The sequence below is a fragment of the Pararge aegeria genome, chromosome 20, assembly GCF_905163445.1.
Source record: "Pararge aegeria chromosome 20, ilParAegt1.1, whole genome shotgun sequence".
Taxonomy (NCBI): Eukaryota; Metazoa; Arthropoda; class Insecta; order Lepidoptera; family Nymphalidae; genus Pararge; species Pararge aegeria.
In genome coordinates, this window is record NC_053199.1 from 6,115,210 (window position 1) to 6,138,174 (window position 22,965).

At 36.9% G+C, this 22,965-nt stretch overlaps 1 protein-coding gene across 1 annotated transcript in view; it reads right to left on the reverse strand.

Moving 5' to 3' along the window:
* LOC120632871 overlaps positions 1-22,965 on the reverse strand; it is a 137,387-nt gene that overhangs the window by 3,530 nt on the left and 110,892 nt on the right. Inside the window, exons 7-19 of the mRNA XM_039902910.1 lie at positions 19,083-19,198; positions 13,575-13,678; positions 11,351-11,436; positions 10,461-10,557; positions 7,673-7,874; positions 6,467-6,551; positions 5,673-5,852; positions 4,692-4,842; positions 3,658-3,725; positions 2,699-3,103; positions 2,199-2,272; positions 1,430-2,045; positions 640-984 (exon numbers count right to left, since the gene is read on the reverse strand). Coding sequence (XP_039758844.1) covers positions 640-984; positions 1,430-2,045; positions 2,199-2,272; positions 2,699-3,103; positions 3,658-3,725; positions 4,692-4,842; positions 5,673-5,852; positions 6,467-6,551; positions 7,673-7,874; positions 10,461-10,557; positions 11,351-11,436; positions 13,575-13,678; positions 19,083-19,198 — 2,529 coding nt within the window. The remainder of the gene's footprint in view (positions 1-639; positions 985-1,429; positions 2,046-2,198; positions 2,273-2,698; positions 3,104-3,657; positions 3,726-4,691; positions 4,843-5,672; positions 5,853-6,466; positions 6,552-7,672; positions 7,875-10,460; positions 10,558-11,350; positions 11,437-13,574; positions 13,679-19,082; positions 19,199-22,965) is intronic.

The window sequence follows — 22,965 nt, forward strand, 5'->3', positions numbered from 1 at the left end:
TATTAGTTTACCAAAGACAATGAACTTACCCAAGAACGTATAAATTCGTATTAATAAAATGAATGTAGGACCTCTAATTGGACACCAACAGTGCTAGACTACATTTGATTAACATCAATTCTGCGAAATTTGATTAGGTGCAGACAGTCGTTAACTCTATTCTTTAGGCTGTCATGGTCGGGTATACCTTTGACAGATTTAAGATAGCTAGCAATTCAAATACGAATAATATGTCTGAGTCAATGAAGAGTGACTTCATTAAAGTTTCTTGAACAATTTTGATTTTATTATTTATACATTTAACTATAAATATATTTAATATTAAGTCATGTAAAGTTTATTATTTTTTTTATTGAAGTTAAACGTTAACTTAACTCTGTAAAGTCTCCTTTTAACAATACATAATCACCTATTAATAGTACAATGCAACTTACCTTGCTCCATATTATAGCCTATAGATACTTTGTACACGTTTTCAAAAACACATTAATTCTCCATTTGCGTGACAACAATTAAATAATATAAAAAAAACAATAATTGTAACAATAATTGAAACAGATAAGAAAATTATTATATTAGAAAATAATTAAATTATAAATGAAAAGAAATCTGTTTCAATCATCAAAAGGTAAAAAGTACTCACGTTGAGCTGCATGACGATCTTGTTGTATGCTCGATGCCACCTTTGTTTCGGAGTAAGCTTTGGTTGTTCCGGCTGGAAATCCAATTGTTCTTGGTCGTGCCTATTTTGCTCTTCATTAAAAACACTATCCTCTGGATACTGCTCGTCGGCCTCATCAAATCTGTCCTGGTCTTGGAATTTCTCATCATCTCTAAAAGTCTCGTCTTGATCTTGGTCGTCCTGATACTCATTATCTTGGTCAAACGATTCTTGCCTCTCAAACCTATCCTGTTCATCCGGAACTTCATGATACGTTGTGCGTTCTTCGTGAAATGCCATATTTGATGTATCTGTGGTTGGTTCTGGAAATAAATAATACATTAGAAAATGTTAGTGGTAATAATGTTATTGTTATTAAACTCTTTATTTTTATACCACAACATAAAAATATACAAAATATAATAAAAACAAAAGCATAAAGAAAGAAATAGAATACCAAAGCCGGCCTTATCGCTTAATAGCGATCTCTGCCAGGCAACCTTTGAATCAGGAAAAAATGAAGAGGAGAATAGAATAGAAGGTGGTAGAAAATTTAAAAATCGTACATGTGAATAACTACATACTAATACATTAACTAGTTTACAACATTGTCTTTAAAATCTTTAATTTATTTTTACAACGTTATTCTGCGGTCTAATTTTAATGAATTGGTTGCTATGGATTCGATATTGAGATTAATATTCTGCATTAAAACTTATTTCAGTAACGTTTAACATTTAAAATATTAAATCTCAAGAATATTTTTACCTTCAATAGTAGTTGGTATCGTCAGTTTTTCTTCATGTTGGGATATAAAAGAACTTTGTGAAGTTTTGCGGTCAAGAATAGAAGGCGCTTGACTGTGATAACTGTCGACAGAAGGCTTTCTGACTTGTGAAACCGTTTTTGTTGGCGACGCAGTCTTTTGTATACTTGGACTGGTTTCTTCTACAGCTTTTGCTTCTTCTGCGACATCTTCATGAATTGTATCATGAACGTAGTCTTCGTCATGATACCTATCTAAAGATGTCCTATCGCGATCTACTTGATCAAGTTCAGTCTTATTGTACTCATCCTCGTAGGCACTTTCATCAAAACTTCCTGTTGTATAATCATCTGGAGCATCAGGTAAGGTTCGTGTTCTTCGCACTGGAGGTCTTTGCATAGAATCCTGTCTCCGTAGCGAAGGCGTTCTTGGTAACGATGGGGCAGATGTCGTCACACTAGTAATGGGAACTGATTCATCAGACACAGGGACGGATGTTGTTGCAGATATTGTAGTTGCACTTGTAAATGGTGCAATGGATGCTGATTCGTAAGTTGAGGATAAAGTTGAATCTATATGTGAACCAGGAGCCATAGACATGGAAACAGAAGGTTGTTGCTGTTGTAATTGTTGTTGCTCCTGCTGTTGCTGCTGTTGCTGTATTTGCTGTTGCTGTATTTGCTGTTGCTGTATTTGCTGTTGTTGAAGTTGCTGCTGTTGAAGTAGTTGCTGCTGTTGTTGTTGCTGCTGCTGCTGTTGTTGTTGACTTACAGAAGGAGCAACAGCGGCAGCAGCAGCACCAAAAAAACTTCCAAGTTTTTTTGCACCTCCTGCCATGAATGATCCTAAAGTAGCCGCTCCTGTCAAGACAGTAGATTGCAGCTGCTGTGCTGGCAGCTTCTGTTGTTGTTGTTGCTGCTGCTGCTGTTTTTGTACTTCCTGTTGTTGTTGCAACATTTGTTGCTCCTGCTGCTCTTGTTGATGTCGTAAATACCCCTGTTGTTGCTCCTGATGCTGTATATCTTGTTGTTGTTGTTGTTGTTGTTGTTGCTGGTAATCTTGTTGCTGATGATAATCTTGTTGCTGCTGATAATCTTGTTGCTGCTGATAATCTTGTTGCTGCTGATAATCTTGTTGCCGCTGATAATCTTGTTGTTGCGTCATATAATCGTGTTGCTTTTGCTGCTGGTAGTAGTCTTGTTGTTGTTCATATTTTTGCTCCTCCTGATACAAGTGTTGGCTTTCAAAATACTTTTGATCGTGCTGTTCACTATGAACATTCTGCTGCTGTTGGTAATCGTTTTGATCATACTGAACGTTATATTTCTGCTGTTCACTATTTTGATAGTCTTGTTCATCTTCATACTGTGTATCATATTGATACTGAGGACGTCTGTCTGTTGTTTGATCTAAATACTGATTTTGACTATCTTGGTAAGACTGCTCTTGTTGATCAAACTTTTGGTATTGTTGCTCCTCATACTTATTTAAATCATATTGCTCGTAGTTTTCTTCATGCTTAGGTGCAATAATATCTTGTTTTGCGGTCACTGTCGTTTGAATATATGATGTGATTTTTGATGGCACTGACTTTGTTATCACAGAATCTTCTAAACTCTTCACAGGATATGAAAACTGTGTGGAACTTTCTGTCTCTGCCCACGTCGTTTTTTGAGCTGAAATAGGAAATAGATATTTGAAAACTGAAAAAGTTAAACTATTGTAATAATTATTAATAAAATTGAACGACATATTCAGTACTGATTCAGCATTTAACTGATTTGCTTATAAGTTTGCCTCGCGTTTGGATAACCATGACCGAATAACGGATATTTTTATCGACATTGAAATAACACTCGGAGTCACTGATAAATAATATAAAAAATTTCAATGTTAGTATGTCGTACTAACAAATCATTGTATAAAAACTAAAGTTAAACTTAGAGTTATTAGTCGACTCTACTAAACTAAAACTACTGTTATTTTTCTTTGGTGCGGTGTTTCCCAAACCAAGGTATCACCTTCGAACCAGACGTATTTAACTCTATTTTTTTAATTACACTATCACGGTCCCCTACGGTTTAAAGTTTTTTCTCGACACTTGTTCAGTGCTGGAAATGCATAGTGGTAAATTCTTCTGAACTTTTTGTAATTACAAATTCAGTGTGCGAAATACGCCAGGTGCGACTCGACTCGACTCAAAAAAAAGATCTCCATCAGCTATTGTTACCTTGCGCAGCTGGCGGTGTAGCGTGCGGTGTCTCGTCGAAGAACGGTTGCATTCCCTCATCGTCGTAACTAAAAAATTACAACACTTAAGAAATGTTCATAATTTATGTCTATTAAGCTTGAATGCGGTGACAGCGCATTTGGTAGGAGCTCGACTTCACTTTCGGGGGGCCAAGTTCGAATCCTAGCACCCATCTCTAACTTTTCTAAGTTATGTGCGGTTTAAGTAATTGAAATATCACTTGGTTCAACGGTGAAGGAAAACATCGTGAGTACACCTGATTGACTGAGAGTTCTACATTATTTTCTCAAATGTGTGCGGAGTTCAGAAATCCGCACTGGGCCAGCGTGGTAGTCTAGGGCCTTAACTCCTTCTTATTGTGGGAGGATACCCGTGCTCTGTAGTAAGCTCGTAATGGGTTGATGTGATGATGATGCTTGGATGCCCAGGTTTCTATAATGTCTAGTAATATATTATATTCTACTGAATACCAATTATGTTATTACCTCGTCGAGCTAAAATGGCCAAAGGGAATTTGATGGCATTTATTATGAAGGTACCTTCCTTGGATTTTTGAATTATCCACAAAATTCTTTCAATTACGAAAAACCAGGTGATATTACCAACGTAAAAATAAGTTTATTGGTTTTCTGGTTGATTGTTGCATTCATATAATATAGTAGGAAATGGCGCGGGGTAGGGTAAGTTTCCGCTGGCCACCAGCAAAGATAGGTGTATAGTTTGTGCTAACAAATTCTTGGACAGTACCAGAAACATAATATGGACTAAGATAAAACAGTGTATAGCGACTATCGAAATCCCAGTCGAGGATATGCCACGGTTGGGTTGCAGTTCTAAGCTAAATCGTTCCTGTGACCCGGCTTTCAGGGTCTAAACATCGTGGGATTTTAGTTTTTAGGAATTGGACATAACCTCTTTAACCCCCGAGGCGTAGGATTAGAGTTTCCCCACAAAACAAAATAAATATAAGGGGGCTACGATTAAAAAGAATATCCAAACCCTCTTATACATACCTAGTAGTATTGTAATTGTTGTCCTGATACTGAGTTACAGTGGTATCTTGATATGGTTGTTGTTGAATTTGTTGCTGCTGTTGTGATTGTTGTTGATACCCGTAGCTATCGTAGCCATAACTACTAACGTCAGGTACCGTTCTCTCGGGTTCTAGCAAAGAGAGGGATCCTATTAAGAGCAATACTTAGAACTTACTTAGTTTTACTACGGATTATTAAAAGTGGACCCAATATTGGCCTTATTAATAAACATGGTTTTCCATCAGAATAGTTTACAGTTTTTTTTAGTTTTATCACCCGTAAACTGATAACCCCTTTGAAATGTACAAAACAAAACTTCGGGTAGCTATGCCGACGATACGCCACGTGTATTAACAAGGCCGATAATATTATTAATGCGTTATAGGATACTCTGCAATGCGAGAGTTCAAATCTCAAGAGGCACAGTACACTATTAACCCAAATAAATTAGAAATTCATTTATTACGAGTAGGCCTAAATATAAGGACTATTGAAACCGAAAGTCGGTCTGTTTGTAGTGATCCTACCACTGGTTTGGAAGATTCTACCAAGAAGAAATTCAGCTGTTGCTCTTTTTCAACATTACCATTTTAAGAATAATTATTCTGTCTTGCATGAGTCTTAAGCAGAGTTAAGTGCTCCCAAGCAACGTGTTACTATGAAATTTTTCAATGGTATAGTAACCTCGCTGTAATAAATGTGTTTTAACACGTAATTCAAACGTAAGCATTGGTAAAACCAAAATCAACTTGGGAATCAAGTTATAGTCATAACGCACAGTTTAACAGTTCAGGAATTTTGTAGTACTCTGAAGTAACATTTGTTAACGATACATTCACGCGGCACAGAATGTATAATATGTAATGCATATGCTCGGTCTTGTGGTGCGAACTTTAAGTGTGCATACCTGGGATGAGGTCAGTGATTGTTGGTTACGCACAATAAGAAGTAAAAATATACCTTGTATGTAAGGCACTTGTGTGTGCGAGGTCGCGAATGGTGCGGGCGGCAGTCGCGTTGTGACCGCTGCCGCGGGTGGTCGCGGCAACCGTCTACCACGGCGACTCCAACCTGATTCGCTGCCGCTACCCGGGGCAACGGGCAACGCTCGACCGCGCTTCGGCGTTGATGAAGGTGTTGCTGAATGTAAAAATATGGACGACATGAAAACTTAATCTTAACACTCATTGTAATAGTAGTAGAGTTTTAACATTTAGCAATAGAGGTTAAAGAGCTTGTCCGAGGAAGTATTACGGCCATGCTTATTTCTTGCACAAAGCATTATTGATGTTTCGCGGTCCGAAGGTCGGGTATGCCAAAGTCAAAGTCAAATATTTCTTTATTCAAATAGGCACATAGATGGCACTTTTGATGCGTTATTATATACAAAATGTGTACATAGCAGTGAGTAGTGATGGCGATAACTACAATCGTAAACTTAAAACTAAAGCTACGAGGGTTCCAATCGCGCCCTAGTCTAAGAAGCCCACAACAAACTTAGCCGGGTGTTCTTTTTGTTATCACCATCTCACATTGTCATTAGAAAATATAATGCCGTTGTCATATATAGAGGTACATAACTTCTAACACTTGCGCCTCAGTTTTATAGACAAAGGACAGACAGACAGACTCTTTATATAACGTCAATTACTAGTACTTTAAAACTAGAAAAAACTCATAAAATTAATAACTTGAAGACCGCGATCCTTACTTTTTAGTATAACATTGGAAATAATATTGGATGGTTTCCTTACCTGGAAGACTAGCTGCTGTACGTCGCGGCCGAGGCCTATAAGGTGCCATCTCATTATAGTCTGAATAACGAGATGAAGGTGGCAACTGCAACAAACAAACAAATTTTTATTAGCATTAATCACTGTCTCTGTCTTTTTACATTAAAGATTTTAAACTAAGATTTTGTGGTTACCGTCCCGTGAATACGATCCATGCAACTGGGTTGAAATATCGACAAATCCAAAAATATTACTGTGGTATGTACCCGTTTAACTATATTTAAGAAATGTCTTTTTACATTGTATATGTTCCTTCTATTTGGGTCGACGGAGCTATAAGATGTCAATGTTATTATACTGACATGAGAGATTTGATGGAGATAGATATTTATTTTCTATATTTATGTATTTACCTGCATCTAGATGTTTATTTGTATATTAAACGTAGGTGTATTATATTCATAGAAATATCCATCAGCTTTCTTAGTACCCATAACATAAGTTACGCTTACTTTGGGGCTGGATGGCGATTTGTGTATTGTCGTAGCATATTTATTGTTTATTTATAGCCGGTTGGCGCAGTGGCCAGTGATCCTGATTCCAAGGCCGTGGGTTCGATTCCCACAACCGGAAAATATATGTGTGATGAACATGAATGTTTTTCAGTGCCTCGGTGTTTTCTGTATATTATAATTATGTATGTGTATTCATAAAAACATTCATCAGCTATCTCAGTACCTATAACAAGAGCTGCGCTTACTTTGGGTCTATAGAGCGAAGTGTGTACTGTAGATATATATATTATACTGGACATGATCTATTTGTATTTATCGGAGAAAAAGTTTTAGACACCTATTACGCCCCATCGCCCCGGTTGACACCGCCAATTCTCTAACTCCGGGCTGGGACTGTTTTTTACAGAAATACAAAAAAAATATGTTTGACCCGACCCGGGAACGAACCCAAGACCTCGTGATCCGCAGTTAGACATGCTAACAACTAAACCAACGAGGCAGTAAATTATTTAAGCCATCTTAAAATTATTCTCAACTACCTGCACTCAAATAAGTCTGTACACTTAACTTTACTTAAACGTGTAGTAACTTATTTATTTAAGTTCACTAAAGCAAAATATAGATACAGTTTATAGCAACGATGTGCAATTCTGTTTTTCCAGGAATCGCACGGGAACTATTCATATTAGGATAGGATAGTATACTTATTTACCTGTTTAGGCGGCATTTGTGGTAACTGCACAACTGACGACCGGCGTTTATTGACAATGTTCTCGTACTCGGTAGGCGTGAGACCGCACTCATCGTAGAAGTACCTGCCTTCCCAGTGAGGCTCGTACGCCTGGTACGGATAACTGCTGGAGTCGTAGTACTCCTCATAGCTGGCCTGTTGCGATATATTATGTGAATGGTCCCTGTTGACAAAAAAAGTCGTGGTTAAATCTTTACAGGTAATAATTTGCCTCAGGATAAATAAGCAAGCGAAAAGAAGTAAACTATTTACTGCATAGCTTTTCGAGGAGCTAGCATAGACAAATACGAGTCATGAGGTCCTTGTGACGGGTTCACCTTGAGGCAAAACAAACGTCAGTTGCCGCCAGTAAATTACATATATGTATATAGATAAAGAAGCGATAATTTACCTTCAAGTGCTTCTTAAAATGAGAATATCTAGGCATGTTTATTTTGTCATACAATGTAAAGGGTGTTTTTAAAAATTAACTGGCATGTAATTTAAATTTGAGATTTTTTTTATTAACGATAGGGCGCCCACGTCCTAGCGGTACGTATCAGAAACGTTGATAAAAACCCTTTAGTTTGGCGATTTATTCTTAAAACTTCGTAGACATCGACGAGGTCTTATATAAGGTAATAGTTCCTATCGCGTCTACAAAGATGACCACATGTTCTGATACAAGCCATTCTAGTATTTACACCTTTCCTAATGCGCTCATTAATTTGCGTGGATAAAAAACCTTTAGTTTAGCGATTTATTCTAAAAACTTCGTAGACATCGATGAGGTCTTATATAAGATAATAGTTCCTATCGCGTCTACAAAGATGACCACATGTTCTGATACAAGCCATTCTAGTATTTACACCTTTCCTAATGCGCTCATTAATTTGCGTGGATAAAAAACCTTTAGTTTAGCGATTTATTCTTAAAACTTCGTAGACATCGATGAGGTCTTATATAATATAATAGTTCCTATCGCGTCTACAAAGATGACCACATGTTCTGATACAAGCCATTCTAGTATTTACACCTTTCCTAATGCGCACATTAATTAGCGTGAATAAAAAACCTTTAGTTTAGCGATTTATTCTAAAAACTTCGTTAGCATCGATGAGGTCTTATATAAGATAATAGTTCCTATCGCGTCTACAAAGATGACCACATGTTCTGATACAAGCCATTCTAGTATTTACACCTTTCCTAATGCGCTCATTAATTTGCGTGGATAAAAAACCTTTAGTTTAGCGATTTATTCTTAAAACTTCGTAGACATCGATGAGGTCTTATATAAGATAATAGTTCCTATCGCGTCTACAACGATGACCACATGTTCTGATACAAGCCATTCTAGTATTTACACCTTTCCTAATGCGCTCATTAATTTGCGTGGATAAAAAACCTTTAGTTTAGCGATTTATTCTTAAAACTTCGTAGACATCGATGAGGTCTTATATAAGATAATAGTTCCTATCGCGTCTACAACGATGACCACATGTTCTGATACAAGCCATTCTAGTATTTACACCTTTCCTAATGCGCTCATTAATTTGCGTGGATAAAAAACCTTTAGTTTAGCGATTTATTCTTAAAACTTCGTAGACATCGATGAGGTCTTATATAAGATAATAGTTCCTATCGCGTCTACAAAGATGACCACATGTTCTGATACAAGCCATTCTAGTATTTACACCTTTCCTAATGCGCACATTAATTTGCGTGAATAAAAAACCTTTAGTTTAGCGATTTATTCTAAAAACTTCGTTAGCATCGATGAGGTCTTATATAAGATAATAGTTCCTATCGCGTCTACAAAGATGACCACATGTTCTGATACAAGCAATTCTAGTATTTACACCTTTCCTAATGCGCTCATTAATTTCTGTGAGCAGCGCTGGTTCTACTACGAAAAGTGGTAACGGTATCAACCAGGTGCTACGGAGGGCAAGATAAGCCGTCGGTCCCGGTTAGCGACACTTGCATATGAAAATAATCGTTAAATGGATTAAAGCAGTTTATAAGGTCTATGCTCCCAAACCCGCTCTCCTACAAGAGAGGAGACCTGTTAAGCAGTAGGCCGTTAATAGGCTGATTATGCAGCACGTGTTCAACATAGTATTTATGTGTAACTACTGGGCACAGACCGTCTCTTATAAGTGATAGAGAGTTTTAGAGCACAGGTTCTATCTCATAGGAATTTGCGGCTTATAGCTGTATTTTGTAAATACTGTTTGTCCTCTAAAAGGCCAAAGATAGTAAAATTAATTCCGTTCGTAGCAGACTTTTGTTTCACTTGGCAAATAAGAAAAAGATGATTTTCGTTTGCGCATTAATATAAGCACAGAAAAATATTTAGCAAATCTTAAATTTATTATGATCTTAATTGCTTATAAAGGATTATGAGAGCTAAGCAATTTATAAATATGCTCGGAATTATAGCAAACGCAAAGCAAAGAAGCTCACGTCAAGGGATTCAAGTTACTTAAATAGTTCAAGGTTGAGCAAAACAAGCTGGCCGGAGATGAAAAGAAAAAGAACCCTTCACACTATAGAGTTTCAAAACTTCTCGAAAATTCCTTAGTGCATAGCCGAATTGCGCCTTTCATATTATTTTTTTGCTTTGGACTCCGATTAAGAGAGCCAAACACCCGACAACAAATGTCAATACAGGATTCAGCTTAAGGCCTTGTCACTGAAAAAACGGTAGTTAATGCTCACTACCGTTTTTTCAGTACTTATAATGCGTAAAATGAAGAATAAAGCTCACCTAATGTGCGTACTAGTGGTATATGGGTCATACCCGTATCCTATGCTATCGTCGTATAACGTATTCTGGCGCTCGAGGCTCGGCCTTCGCTGCTCTTCTGAAAATAAACAAAATAATTATTTTTAAATTTAAACTGTCATTTTCGGAACTCATTACTAAAACAGGAACTTAAATTTTCAAGGCAAACTGGAAAACGTTTGTTAAAATATTAATTAGTTATCTGAGTACACACAACATAAGCTACGCTTACTTTCGGGCTAAACGGCGAAGTGTGTATTGTCATAGTATATATAAGTATTTCTTATTATTATTTTCTTTAATCACATGTTTTGATCGTTAGTTCGTAGCCCTGAACGACTTAAAGTTGAAGGGTAAAAAAAGCCAAATTCTTGTACGTTGGACTAAAGGTCTCTTTCAACTGAAGGGTTTGCTCATAATCACCATACTGGTCAGGGTTTTTTTTTTTATGTGTTCCTTCCTTTTTTCCTCCGACACGGAGACTGTTTTAGGTAGGTACTATTGTTGGTTTTTTTTATCTGTTTATTCTAAATCCTTTGGACTACATACTACTTATTATAAGTACAGTGCATCTGGGTTATTTGTTAAACTAATGTAAATAACAATAGTTTTCGTTTTTTTTTCGTCTCTTTTCTCTCCTTTTCGCATTTTTACGCGCTTATTTATATTCTTGTTTTTTTTTTTTAAAAATCAGGTAGGAACTATTGTGATACGATATTGGGGGTAGACGGGTTGGTGATCGCAATATTACCACAGAGGATGCCGCTGCCCGCTCTGCGTTAGTGGTAATGTAACTACACCGGTAACTTTTTGGCGCCAAAAATAGCTATGTCCCAATAATCTCTAGCAGAGTAGTCTCTCGTATTACTCACCTCCAGACTGCCAATCTGCCGCCGTCCGCCAAGAAATGGCGGACTCGACGCTAGCCTGCGCATGCAACTGCGACCACGTATCTATTCTGAAATAATAATAGCGGATTTACAATACACACAATAATGGTAAAAAAAACTGGTTAAAGATAGGTTAGGGCTTTAGCTTACGCTTCATTATCATCATCATATCAACTCATACCACTCCTGCCACAATGAAAAGGGGTTAAAGCCGAAGTCCACCACACTGGCCCAGTGCGGAATTGTGGACTCCACAAACCATTGAGAACATTATGGAGAACTCTGAAGCACTTAGGTTTCCTCACGCTGTTTTCTTCACCGTTCAAGCAAGTTATATAGTTAGAGGTCCAAGGATTTGAACTCGGCCCCCAAAAATTAAATCGAAGTCGTACTTTTCAGACTACTTTTTACTATTGCTTAAAACGCACAAAGCTTTTTTAGCGGAGTTATGTGCGTTTTATGCAATTTAATACCACTTAAGAGTGAATTCTACCAATCCGCGCTGAGCTTGCATGGTAGACTACGGTCTAGAACCCTTTTCTTGAACCGGAAATGTGTTGATAATTATTATAAAAATAAAAATAGCCACCTGGCCAGTACTTCCATTGCTTTGCACTATTAACTCATTTAATGAAATAAATACCTTAGAGTTTTAATACCTTATTTAAGGACCTATTTAATCTACATCCCTAAAACATTTCATTAAAATACTGTTGACGGCCGAATAATTCATAAACTTTCTAAGTAATTTTAAAAGTTCCTTACTATTTCAACCAAACTTGAAAACTTTTTGTTTTATTTGCGAGAAAACAATAAACTTATGAAAATGTCAACACTTTGTTGTTTTTATTGGCGCAAATTCACTGTACCCGTATAAAAAAAAGTTTAAAATAGGAACAAACAGTTCCTATTTCAAACTTTTATATAAATAATGCTCAATAAAATTACTTGTGTATTTTTTTATTGCTTGTACATTGACCGCGTGAAATATATATATATATATATATATATATATATATAGGTCAAGCTGTGTCTCGGGTACTTGTATAGCTACTGATCATATTGTACAAACACAAACCTCCAAACTAAACTAAATTAACCGGTCTAGAAGTAGTGATTTGGCCATTCACAATGCTTGGAAAAGGATAGCAGTATTTTTGGACATGTCAATTAAGGGGTTTATGTACAACAGAATTTATACCAATTTTTTGGTGCCTTCTGCCGCAATAGTTTTGTGTCTAAATTTATTCAATCCTTTTATATCTAAGAACAAAGAATAATACATCATCATTATCATATCAACCCATTTCCGGCTTACTACACGGCTCAGGTCTTCTAACAATGATAAGAATAATAATATTTTATTAACAAATAAATCATTTTGACTAAAATTTCACAAAGTCAAATATTTATTTATTTTGCACTTGGGCACTTGGATGGAATTTAGGATGCTTGCATTAAATGAAAAAGATATGTTTGCAATCTAAGCTTCGGACAATGCATCGAATCCAAAGCTAAAACTGCTGGCAAAAAGCTTGGCATCCTCACTAGCGCTACTTCACGCCGGAACAGCTTCTAACCCTATACCAAGCTAAAGCTCGGTCGTGCATGGAGTACTACAGCCATTTATGGGATGGCTCGGCCTAGTACCAGCTCGATGCTTTGGATTCGGCGGATCGTCGTGCTAGGAGACTCATTGGCAACAACCTTGTAATCGGTAGACTTCAAAGCCTTGAACACCGGCGCAAGGTTGCCTGTCTAGCTGTATTCTACGAGATACATTTCGGAGAGTGTGCTCAGGAGCTATTCGATTTGTTTAAACCATCTCGTTTCTACCATCGGACTGCGAGGTACCGAAAGAGTCTGCACAGATACGTTGTTGAAATACCATCAACACGTACGCAGCGTTTTGCTTCTTCCTTTCTGATCCACACCGCAAAGGCCTGGAATGCCCTTCCATCTTCCGTCTTCCCAGATACCTATCTGGGTACCTTCAAATCAAGAGTGAACTGGCATATTCTAGCAAGCGCGCTTCATCTTAGGCTGCGTCATCACTTACCATCAGGTGTGATTGCAGTCAAGCAGTTGTCTATATATTTATAAAAAAAAAGTTTTATTGTTTTTAGACGAACATAGTAGTAATGTGATGGCGATAAGTACATCAATAAACTTAAGATATAAAATGTAATGTTATTTGTGTTCTTACCTATTAGTTCTAGGTTGGCTATTGTAATAGAGCGGATCAGTGTCGCCATGAAGATGGTACTCGTCTCTTTCGTAAGAGTTCTCTCGAGACACCTCCAAAGATCTCTGAAAAATAAAATCACCTCATAAATATGCTTGTTTTTGAGGTCAAAGGTGGTCGAATGATTACAACGGCAACAAAAATAAGGTTATAGTCCTAGATTATACAAAACGATAATTCAAAAACATGCTCAGACGCATAAAGTTGTGAAGTCCGAATAACCTCCCTAGGCTAATAAATTGTTGCAAAAATACACTACGAAGTAGGTACGTAGCAATGATTTTAATTCTCACACACTACTTTATACACGAATGTCTTTAAAAGTGTACATAATGTAAAAATTAAACACCAATTTTATGGTAATATAAATAAAAGATAAGTATATTTGTAGGAACTGTTTGTTTGACTTTAATTGGATGAATTTATTTTTAACAGGATAGTACCTACTATCGCCATGCTTATTTCTACGGCTAAGCAGCATTGTTGCCATGTTGTGTTCCGGAGGGCGTGATTACCGGTTTAATGGCAGGCAAATAACGCTTACATATTTGAAAATTTAATCTATGTCCATAAAAATATAACAAAATTTAAAAAGAAAATGGTCTTTTTTATAAAAATATAAAAAAGCAATGTGTCATCTCTTGTTTCAAACGTGTCTCATTGTAATATGGACCTTTGAAAAAGTAGATCGAAACTGCAACGTTTCCTACTAGATGACGCTACAGTCGCTATAAAACTGATGTGAAAGGCATGTACTAATTTTCGGCAGCGACGGTAGGAGTTCGGAGAAGTTCAAGTTCAAGTTCAAAATTAATTTATTCATGTAGGCCTATCACGGGTACTTATGAAGCGTTCATACATTATCTTCTTCTTCGTCGTTTACTTCATTACTGAAGGCCGTGTCCGGATTCAAGTTCCTTCGTAGCGATTTTTACTAGCTTCTGTGATAGAGAAGCCCGTGAGCGACTTTACCTGGTCAGACTAGCGACGAGGTGATCGGCCACGTGGTCTTTTACCCTCCACCTTACCTACAAGTATTAATACATTATATGTATACATAATTGTAAGTGGATGGTGATAAATTCGTTCGCCAACTTAAACCTACAGCCACGAGAGTTCCAAACGCGCCCTGGTCTAAGAAGAGCCCACACCAAACTTAACAGGGTAATTTTATGATAAATACAACTAACTAACTAACTACAAAGTTTTTTTTTAAAATCTGTACATTTATTATTTAATATTATCAAACCGCTATGCCTACTCTGGTTGACATCCTGTTTACGCTTGTTGTATAGTTAATCACTCATCAATGCACTTAGATGAGACTGTGTTCAGACTGTTTACTTAAAGTCAACACATGATCAACTTTGAGCTTAGATGTTCGCTTACTCTATTTACGCTACAGACAATCAAGTATAACATTCAATTTAGTTAATACCCTGGGGCTTGGTCGTGTTTGTAATTTGACCATACGAAATACACATGTTTTGTCGTACTTAAACCGCCGGTTAAGATAGCCTAGCGATATTTATTTGAGTAGGCGTGATTGCTTTCAACACCTTCCATTAAAATACTTAAGGGTTTTTTTTAGTTATAATCTACGGACCAAGCTCATGGCCCGCCTGTTGGAAACTGGGAAACCATTGCGTATAAACAGTTTAACACTTCAATAGGGCATGCAATTTATACGTCCTGCAACATGCCGCAATGTGTCCATCAATTTAAGGCGTAGGTGTAAAGCAAAATTCAAAATTCAAGATTTCCTTATTCATGTAGGCCTATCACAGGCACTTACGAGTATGAAGCGTTCATACATATATGTTTACATAATTGTAAGGGGATGGTGATAACTTTGTACGCCAACTTAAACCTAAAGCTACGAGGGTTCCAAACGCGCCCTGGTCTAAGAAGAGCCCACAACAAACATAGCCGGGTAATTATATATTTTTTTCCGTTATCACCATCTCACAGTTTATTTATATTAAGCTATGAAGCTAGAGCAATTCACACCCAAGCTTTTTATCGTTTAAGTTATCCTTAATATTGTAATAGCATTATTTGTAAGCGTAAGTTTTATATAAACTTTGAACTTATTGAGAGACATCTCAAAGATTTCATTTGGTAATTTGTTATAAAATAATATACAATTGCCTTTGAATGAATGAATTAGCAATTTTGTTTAGTCTAGTAAACTGCACAACGAGTTTATTTTTGCTCCTAATATTAATATTGTAACAGTCCATTTTCTTTTTTATAAATTTGAAATGCATGTAAAAATTTTCCAAACCGACAGGATTTGAACCTGCGACTCTCGGGCAATCGCGGCCTGAGCGCTTTCACCAATTAAGAAAATAATAAATCAAAGGAGAGCCGTAGCTTAATTGGTGAAAGCGCTCAGGCCGCGATTGCCCGAGAGTCGCAGGTTCAAATCCTGTCGGTTTGGAAAATTTTTACATGCATTTCAAATTTATAAAAAAGAAAATGGACTGTTACAATATTAATATTAGGAGCAAAAATAAACTCGTTGTGCAGTTTACTAGACTAAACAAAATTGCTAATTCATTCATTCAAAGGCAATTGTATATTATTTTATAACAAATTACCAAATGAAATCTTTGAGATGTCTCTCAATAAGTTCAAAGTTTATATAAAACTTACGCTTACAAATAATGCTATTACAATATTAAGGATAACTTAAACGATAAAAAGCTTGGGTGTGAATTGCTCTAGCTTCATAGCTTAATATAAATAAACTGTGAGATGGTGATAACGGAAAAAAATATATAATTACCCGGCTATGTTTGTTGTGGGCTCTTCTTAGACCAGGGCGCGTTTGGAACCCTCGTAGCTTTAGGTTTAAGTTGGCGTACAAAGTTATCACCATCCCCTTACAATTATGTAAACATATATGTATGAACGCTTCATACTCGTAAGTGCCTGTGATAGGCCTACATGAATAAGGAAATCTTGAATTTTGAATTTTGCTTTACACCTACGCCTTAAATTGATGGACACATTGCGGCATGTTGCAGGACGTATAAATTGCATGCCCTATTGAAGTGTTAAACTGTTTATACGCAATGGTTTCCCAGTTTCCAACAGGCGGGCCATGAGCTTGGTCCGTAGATTATAACTAAAAAAAACCCTTAAGTATTTTAATGGAAGGTGTTGAAAGCAATCACGCCTACTCAAATAAATATCGCTAGGCTATCTTAACCGGCGGTTTAAGTACGACAAAACATGTGTATTTCGTATGGTCAAATTACAAACACGACCAAGCCCCAGGGTATTAACTAAATTGAATGTTATACTTGATTGTCTGTAGCGTAAATAGAGTAAGCGAACATCTAAGCTCAAAGTTGATCATGTGTTGACTTTAAGTAAACAGTCTGAACACAGTCTCATCTAAGTGCATTGATGAGTGATTAACTATACAACAAGCGTAAACAGGATGTCAACCAGAGTAGGCATAGCGGTTTGATAATATTAAATAATAAATGTACAGATTTTAAAAAAAAACTTTGTAGTTAGTTAGTTAGTTGTATTTATCATAAAATTACCCTGTTAAGTTTGGTGTGGGCTCTTCTTAGACCAGGGCGCGTTTGGAACTCTCGTGGCTGTAGGTTTAAGTTGGCGAACGAATTTATCACCATCCACTTACAATTATGTATACATATAATGTATTAATACTTGTAGGTAAGGTGGAGGGTAAAAGACCACGTGGCCGATCACCTCGTCGCTAGTCTGACCAGGTAAAGTCGCTCACGGGCTTCTCTATCACAGAAGCTAGTAAAAATCGCTACGAAGGAACTTGAATCCGGACACGGCCTTCAGTAATGAAGTAAACGACGAAGAAGAAGATAATGTATGAACGCTTCATAAGTACCCGTGATAGGCCTACATGAATAAATTAATTTTGAACTTGAACTTTTGAATTTATCCAGCCTTAAGCTTATGACCAGCCAATAAGTTTTGTAAGATTATTCAAATAAATGTTTGCAAATCATTTGAAAGTGTGTATACCAGCGCTCTATCAAAAGTTTTTTAAAACTCGTTTTACTAGAAAATTTTCCTATTTTATATGACACTGCAATGCGTGAATTTTCGCCGCCTGATGCCGAGCCAAAATTTGCCACCCTATTATTTGCAACTGTCTTTTGTTTTCCGAAATGTCGCCCCCTAAAATCTGCCACACTATCCTATGACCTTAACGCTACGCCACTGGACGGCCAGCCTACTAAAACGTACTTAAAACGTTCCCTACACAGTCGCAGTCTGCCCGTTAGCACCAGCGTGGTATGAACCAAGACGATGGGTCACCTAATGGTAAGATGAAAACCATCGCCCAAAACAGAGTAACACTTCGCAGGGCATACTAGGAAAACATCCTGCAAAGCGCTGCCTCGTCTCCATCAACCTGATTCGAAATACCAGATCATTTCTACCGCGCACTTGCAAATTATGGAACAATCTCTGTGATGTGTTTCCTCAAAAATACAATCTAGGGTTATTCAAGGGGCGGTTTAACAAATTCCTTAAAAGCCGGCAACGCATCAGTGGCTCCTCTGGTGCTGCAGATGTTTATGGGCGGCGGTGATCACTTAACATCAGGTGCCCCACTTGCTCGCTCGCCCCGTTTGTCCGCTATTAATATATAAAAATAACCTGAGGCGTAGGTGTTAAGCCTCATTTGTCTGTACCGGCATCCCCGTCCCTTAGACTGGAACACAGCATTGCAACAATACTGCTTAGCGGCAGAAATAGGCATGGTGGTAGTACTTCCCCGAATGAGCTAGTCACAAAAAACTCTACTACTACTGCACCATGTTATTACTCGTATATAACTTTTCTGACGTTATGTCAAGTTTGCCACTATGCTTTGTCTAATTTAGGAATATAACTTTGGCGGTAGAGGTTAAAGTTTCATATTATTTTCTTTTAAAACATACCAAGAAAGAAAGAAAATACATAAATTCATGTCAAGTGTTACAAACAGTACATTTAGTGAATGCCACGGACAAAGAACAACAATAGAATATCTAAATCGTTTTCGAAATAAAATAAATCGAACATTGTTTAGAAGTTATTTACGGCGATCCATCACGCAATTTTTTGATAAAAAAAACTATTACATCCACTTTAATAAATATAAAAAACTATTTTAGTTTTAAAATTGGAAATTATCGCTCATAATTTTTGTCAGACGTTTAGCGTGTTAAATTTATAGATCGGAATTAAACTATCAAAAAATGAATGAAAAGTTGTTTTCATTTATAATCCGACTATACCTACAGCATTGTAATGATTCCAAGTTCTATGATAAGGATAATCGATAATCGAATAGGTTCATTCACGATTATAAAATACCTCATCTCTACTGTGAGCTGTTAAAAAAATATCCTAATTTAAAAAGCATAAGGCCATGCCAACCTTGGTTGTCGCCAGAGCACGCCACTGTTAAACACCTACCTGTGGCGTATGCATTTGATGCGCAGCGCTCCTGAACTGCGACGCGCTGCAGTTGGCGTGCTGGCCCACCGGGTAGTTAAGGTCCGACGTGTAGTCGGAATCCTCTGAATACCCCGCTGTCAATTACAAAAAAAAACATTCATTAAAAAAAAATTAAATGTCTTTTAGTTACAGTTTTTCTGTGAGGGTTTTAAATTTTTACTGTAGTTTTTACACCTACACTTACAAAAATTTATAAAGTTAAGATGCATTCAAAATTTCTGAACCGTGGAATCCGGTTTCCTTACCAGTGTAGTTATGAGCCACAAAAATATTTACCTACCTTCCTCCTCTGTTTCTCACGAGCCCTTAATTGAGTTGAAACTTAAATTAACAATAGGCGTTGTATGCATGTGAAACTATTGTAGAGTACTACCGGTCTCAACCCTCTCCAAAGTAAATAACATAAATTTTTACTTAATTATGTTATTGTTGTGCACTGGAAAAGTTAAAAGTAATTTTAATGGTATAACTTTAAAGAAACACTAGTTGTGCCCACGGTTGCGCCCGAGTAGTACTCTTTGTCCGACTGTAGAACACAATCTATCTTTGTACCAAATAACTATAAGATTGGTTCAGTGGTTGAGCCAAACGTAGGTAACATATACTACAGAAAAAATGTTAATATCATAAAAATCTTAAATGTATCTTGTAGAAATCTTTTATTTCGCCGGTATAAAAAGTATCCTATATCCCAGGCGCAAGCTATATCTGCTGAACATAGGTAACAAACTAACACAAACACACATTTATTCTATTATTAGTATGGATAACATCATGCTCTTCAGTTTTTAATCTTGATTCTAGTCGTCTAAGATTATGATTCAATAAAGCTCATCTTGAAATTTTATAACCACTTATCGATTGAACTAACGACCTTAGCCGGAGTACATTGATCGTTACGACCACTTAGATCGGCCTGGTAGGCTTTCCAGATCAATCTCAGTCACTCTCTAGATTAAAAAACCGTATCGGCATGCCGTAGGTAAAGCTCCATATTAAATATACGAGTATAGTCTAAGAGCGAAAGAGTTTGAAGCCAGTGAGCGTAGGTGTTAATTTTTTTTTTCAATTTTCTTTTATACTACCTATGCACTAGCTACCTAGAATAAATATATTCTAGTAATAGTAAGAAGAAAGAGTGCAGTGGGCAGTGATCCTGCTTTCTTAGTCCAAGGGCGTGGGAACTATTCCCACAATTGGAAAATGTTTGTGTGATGAACATGAATGTTTTTCAGTGTGTGGGTTTGGGTGGGTTTATATGTATATTATAAGTATTTATAATTGTGTTTATTATTCATAAAAATATTCATCAGTTATCTTAGTACCCATAACACAAACTACGATTATTTTAGGGCTAGATGGTGATGTGTGTATTGTCGTAGTATATTTATTTATTTATGATTTATTTATCTACAATTATCGATTATTCCAAAAAGAAATAGAAATAAAATTTTAAAGAATAAAATATTGTATAACTGGTTTTGAATACATGAATTAGCATGGAGTTTTATCTCGGGTGCAAGGATTTTATTAAAGCTTGAACAGTATTAAATTTAAGAATGTTTTAGATTCGATTTATCGAGTTATTCTTAATTACAGAATAAAAAGTTACGAAATTTATTCCTGTGTGAAATAGTGGGGATCTTTGTAAGATATCCTACTTTTTTACTTAGGTTTTGGGTTTTATTTAGACAAAGGACTGTTGCATCATGCATGTACATCCTCGATAGAAGCCATTGTTCAACTGGAATCAGCGTTGTGTGTCATCGCTTTAAGTAATGACACAAGGCATTTGCGGAATTGCTTGTTAGCCGTTTTTGCTTTGTGCCTGAATAGACGTTCATTTTTTGCTTTTTTCTTTTTTAAATTGGATTTGACGAGGTAGCGACGTTTACTATGTTACCGCTAAAATTTTTCCCATACTGACGGCGGATTGCACGTAACAATACAACTGCGAATAACATAAAAACATAAGAAGACCTAATTAAAGATTTTAAACTAAGATCTTCGTGGTTAATCAACATTTCTTAAGTATAGTTCAAGAAAGCATCGTACATCGTCTCAATTTAAAAGTGACGTTGTCAGTGTAGTGTGTCGAACAGTTCGTGAAATACCGACAAAAAGAACACGAAAGCGGGTAGTCAGATTCTGCCCGTGACATCCAACTTGACATCTCGTACCTACACAGTCCCGTCGTGACCACGATCCATGCAACTGGGTCGAAATATCGACAAATCGTGGTATGTACCCGTTGAACTATACTTAAGAAATAAGAAGACCTAAATTAAGTAGACCAAAAGTTTATAGCAAATTTTACAAACACTTGACTAGACAGATGATATTATAATGTATCTCAACCAGTTCTTCATCATCATATCAACCCATTACTGGCACACCGGTCTCTTTCAACAATGAGAATGGGTTAAGGCCGTAGTCCACCACACTGGCCTTGTGAAGCTTGGTGGACTTCACACACATTTGAGAACATTAGATAGAGAGGGCGAACTCTCAGGCGTGCAGGTGTCCTCACGATGTTTTCCTTCAATTTTTAAGCAAGTAATATTTAAATTGCTTAAAGCGCACATAACTTATAAAGTCGTGACTCTCAGCCATTAGGTTGCAAAGAAAAAGAAGAATTAAACATGCCAACCCACATTGAAGCAGCAGAGATATTATAAGATTAAGGATAATATACGGTAAGTATGGGGCGAGAACCGAGGAGAGTACTTACAGGCTTCAGTAGCAAGGGACCGACATAGCCTGTATAAACTGTCGGAACGCTGTCTAGACGATTTTGCCATTTAGCACGTGACCAATTACGTCAAACTACTGTCTTAAATATGGGCTTGAAGCACTAAACATATTTGTCCTAAATGATGGCCTTTGCCTCACAGAATGTCTCAATCGAAGGATGATTTTGATGATTATGGTGTAGGCCCTATATTAAACATAGGAAATAAACGGGTAGTCGTTACGGTACGGTCGGTACCAGATATATTACCTTCCTTCCACAATTTCTCGCCTGCAATCGATTAAGCATTCCGCTACAATGAAACCGATTAGGGGTATGGGTCCATATAAATGACATACCCCTCTTGGACAGTTACGCGGTGTACAGCTCGCTACTATCTTAGACTGCGTCATAATTTACCACCAGGTGATATTTCAGTCAAGGGCTAACTTGTAGTAAAATAAATATTATATTACTCTTAGACTAACGTAACAAAAATATTGTACGAATAAAAGCTCAAAATAATACCAGTAATGGAATATTCATAATATAAGCACGAGTTGAAATATTTTCCCAGATTCATCATAAATCATTTATCTCTCACAGCGTACTTGAAATATTTTCGAAATGAACCACAGGAGTCGTAAAATTCTTATATTGACAGCTGTATTCATAATGTATCAAAACATTGATTTAATATTTTACTTTCGTAGGCTGACTGGTATAAAATTTTGAAGTACTCGTAGTGTGGGTTATACTAGGAAGAGCCATGCGGCGACGGCAGATCAGAATTCAGATGTCACCGAGGGATGGTGACATCTGAATTCTGATCTGTCTTTGCTTTTACCATGGGCATCTTGCAGGATGATTAAGGGAATAATCGAGAACGGGCTATAGCGTCCTCTGTGTTACGCTCATACTACTACCCTCTACTGCTTTCACCTGGCAGTTCGCCCAGCGTGGTGATTATGGGTAAACCCTTGTATCGGGAGAGGCCTTAAGTTCAACAGTGGACTGTTATAGACTTTTGGTAAATTTTGTGATTCTAGATGTCGGGTTACGGAACACCGCTCAACTATTATATATATGAGCGATTGCCTGCGACTTCGT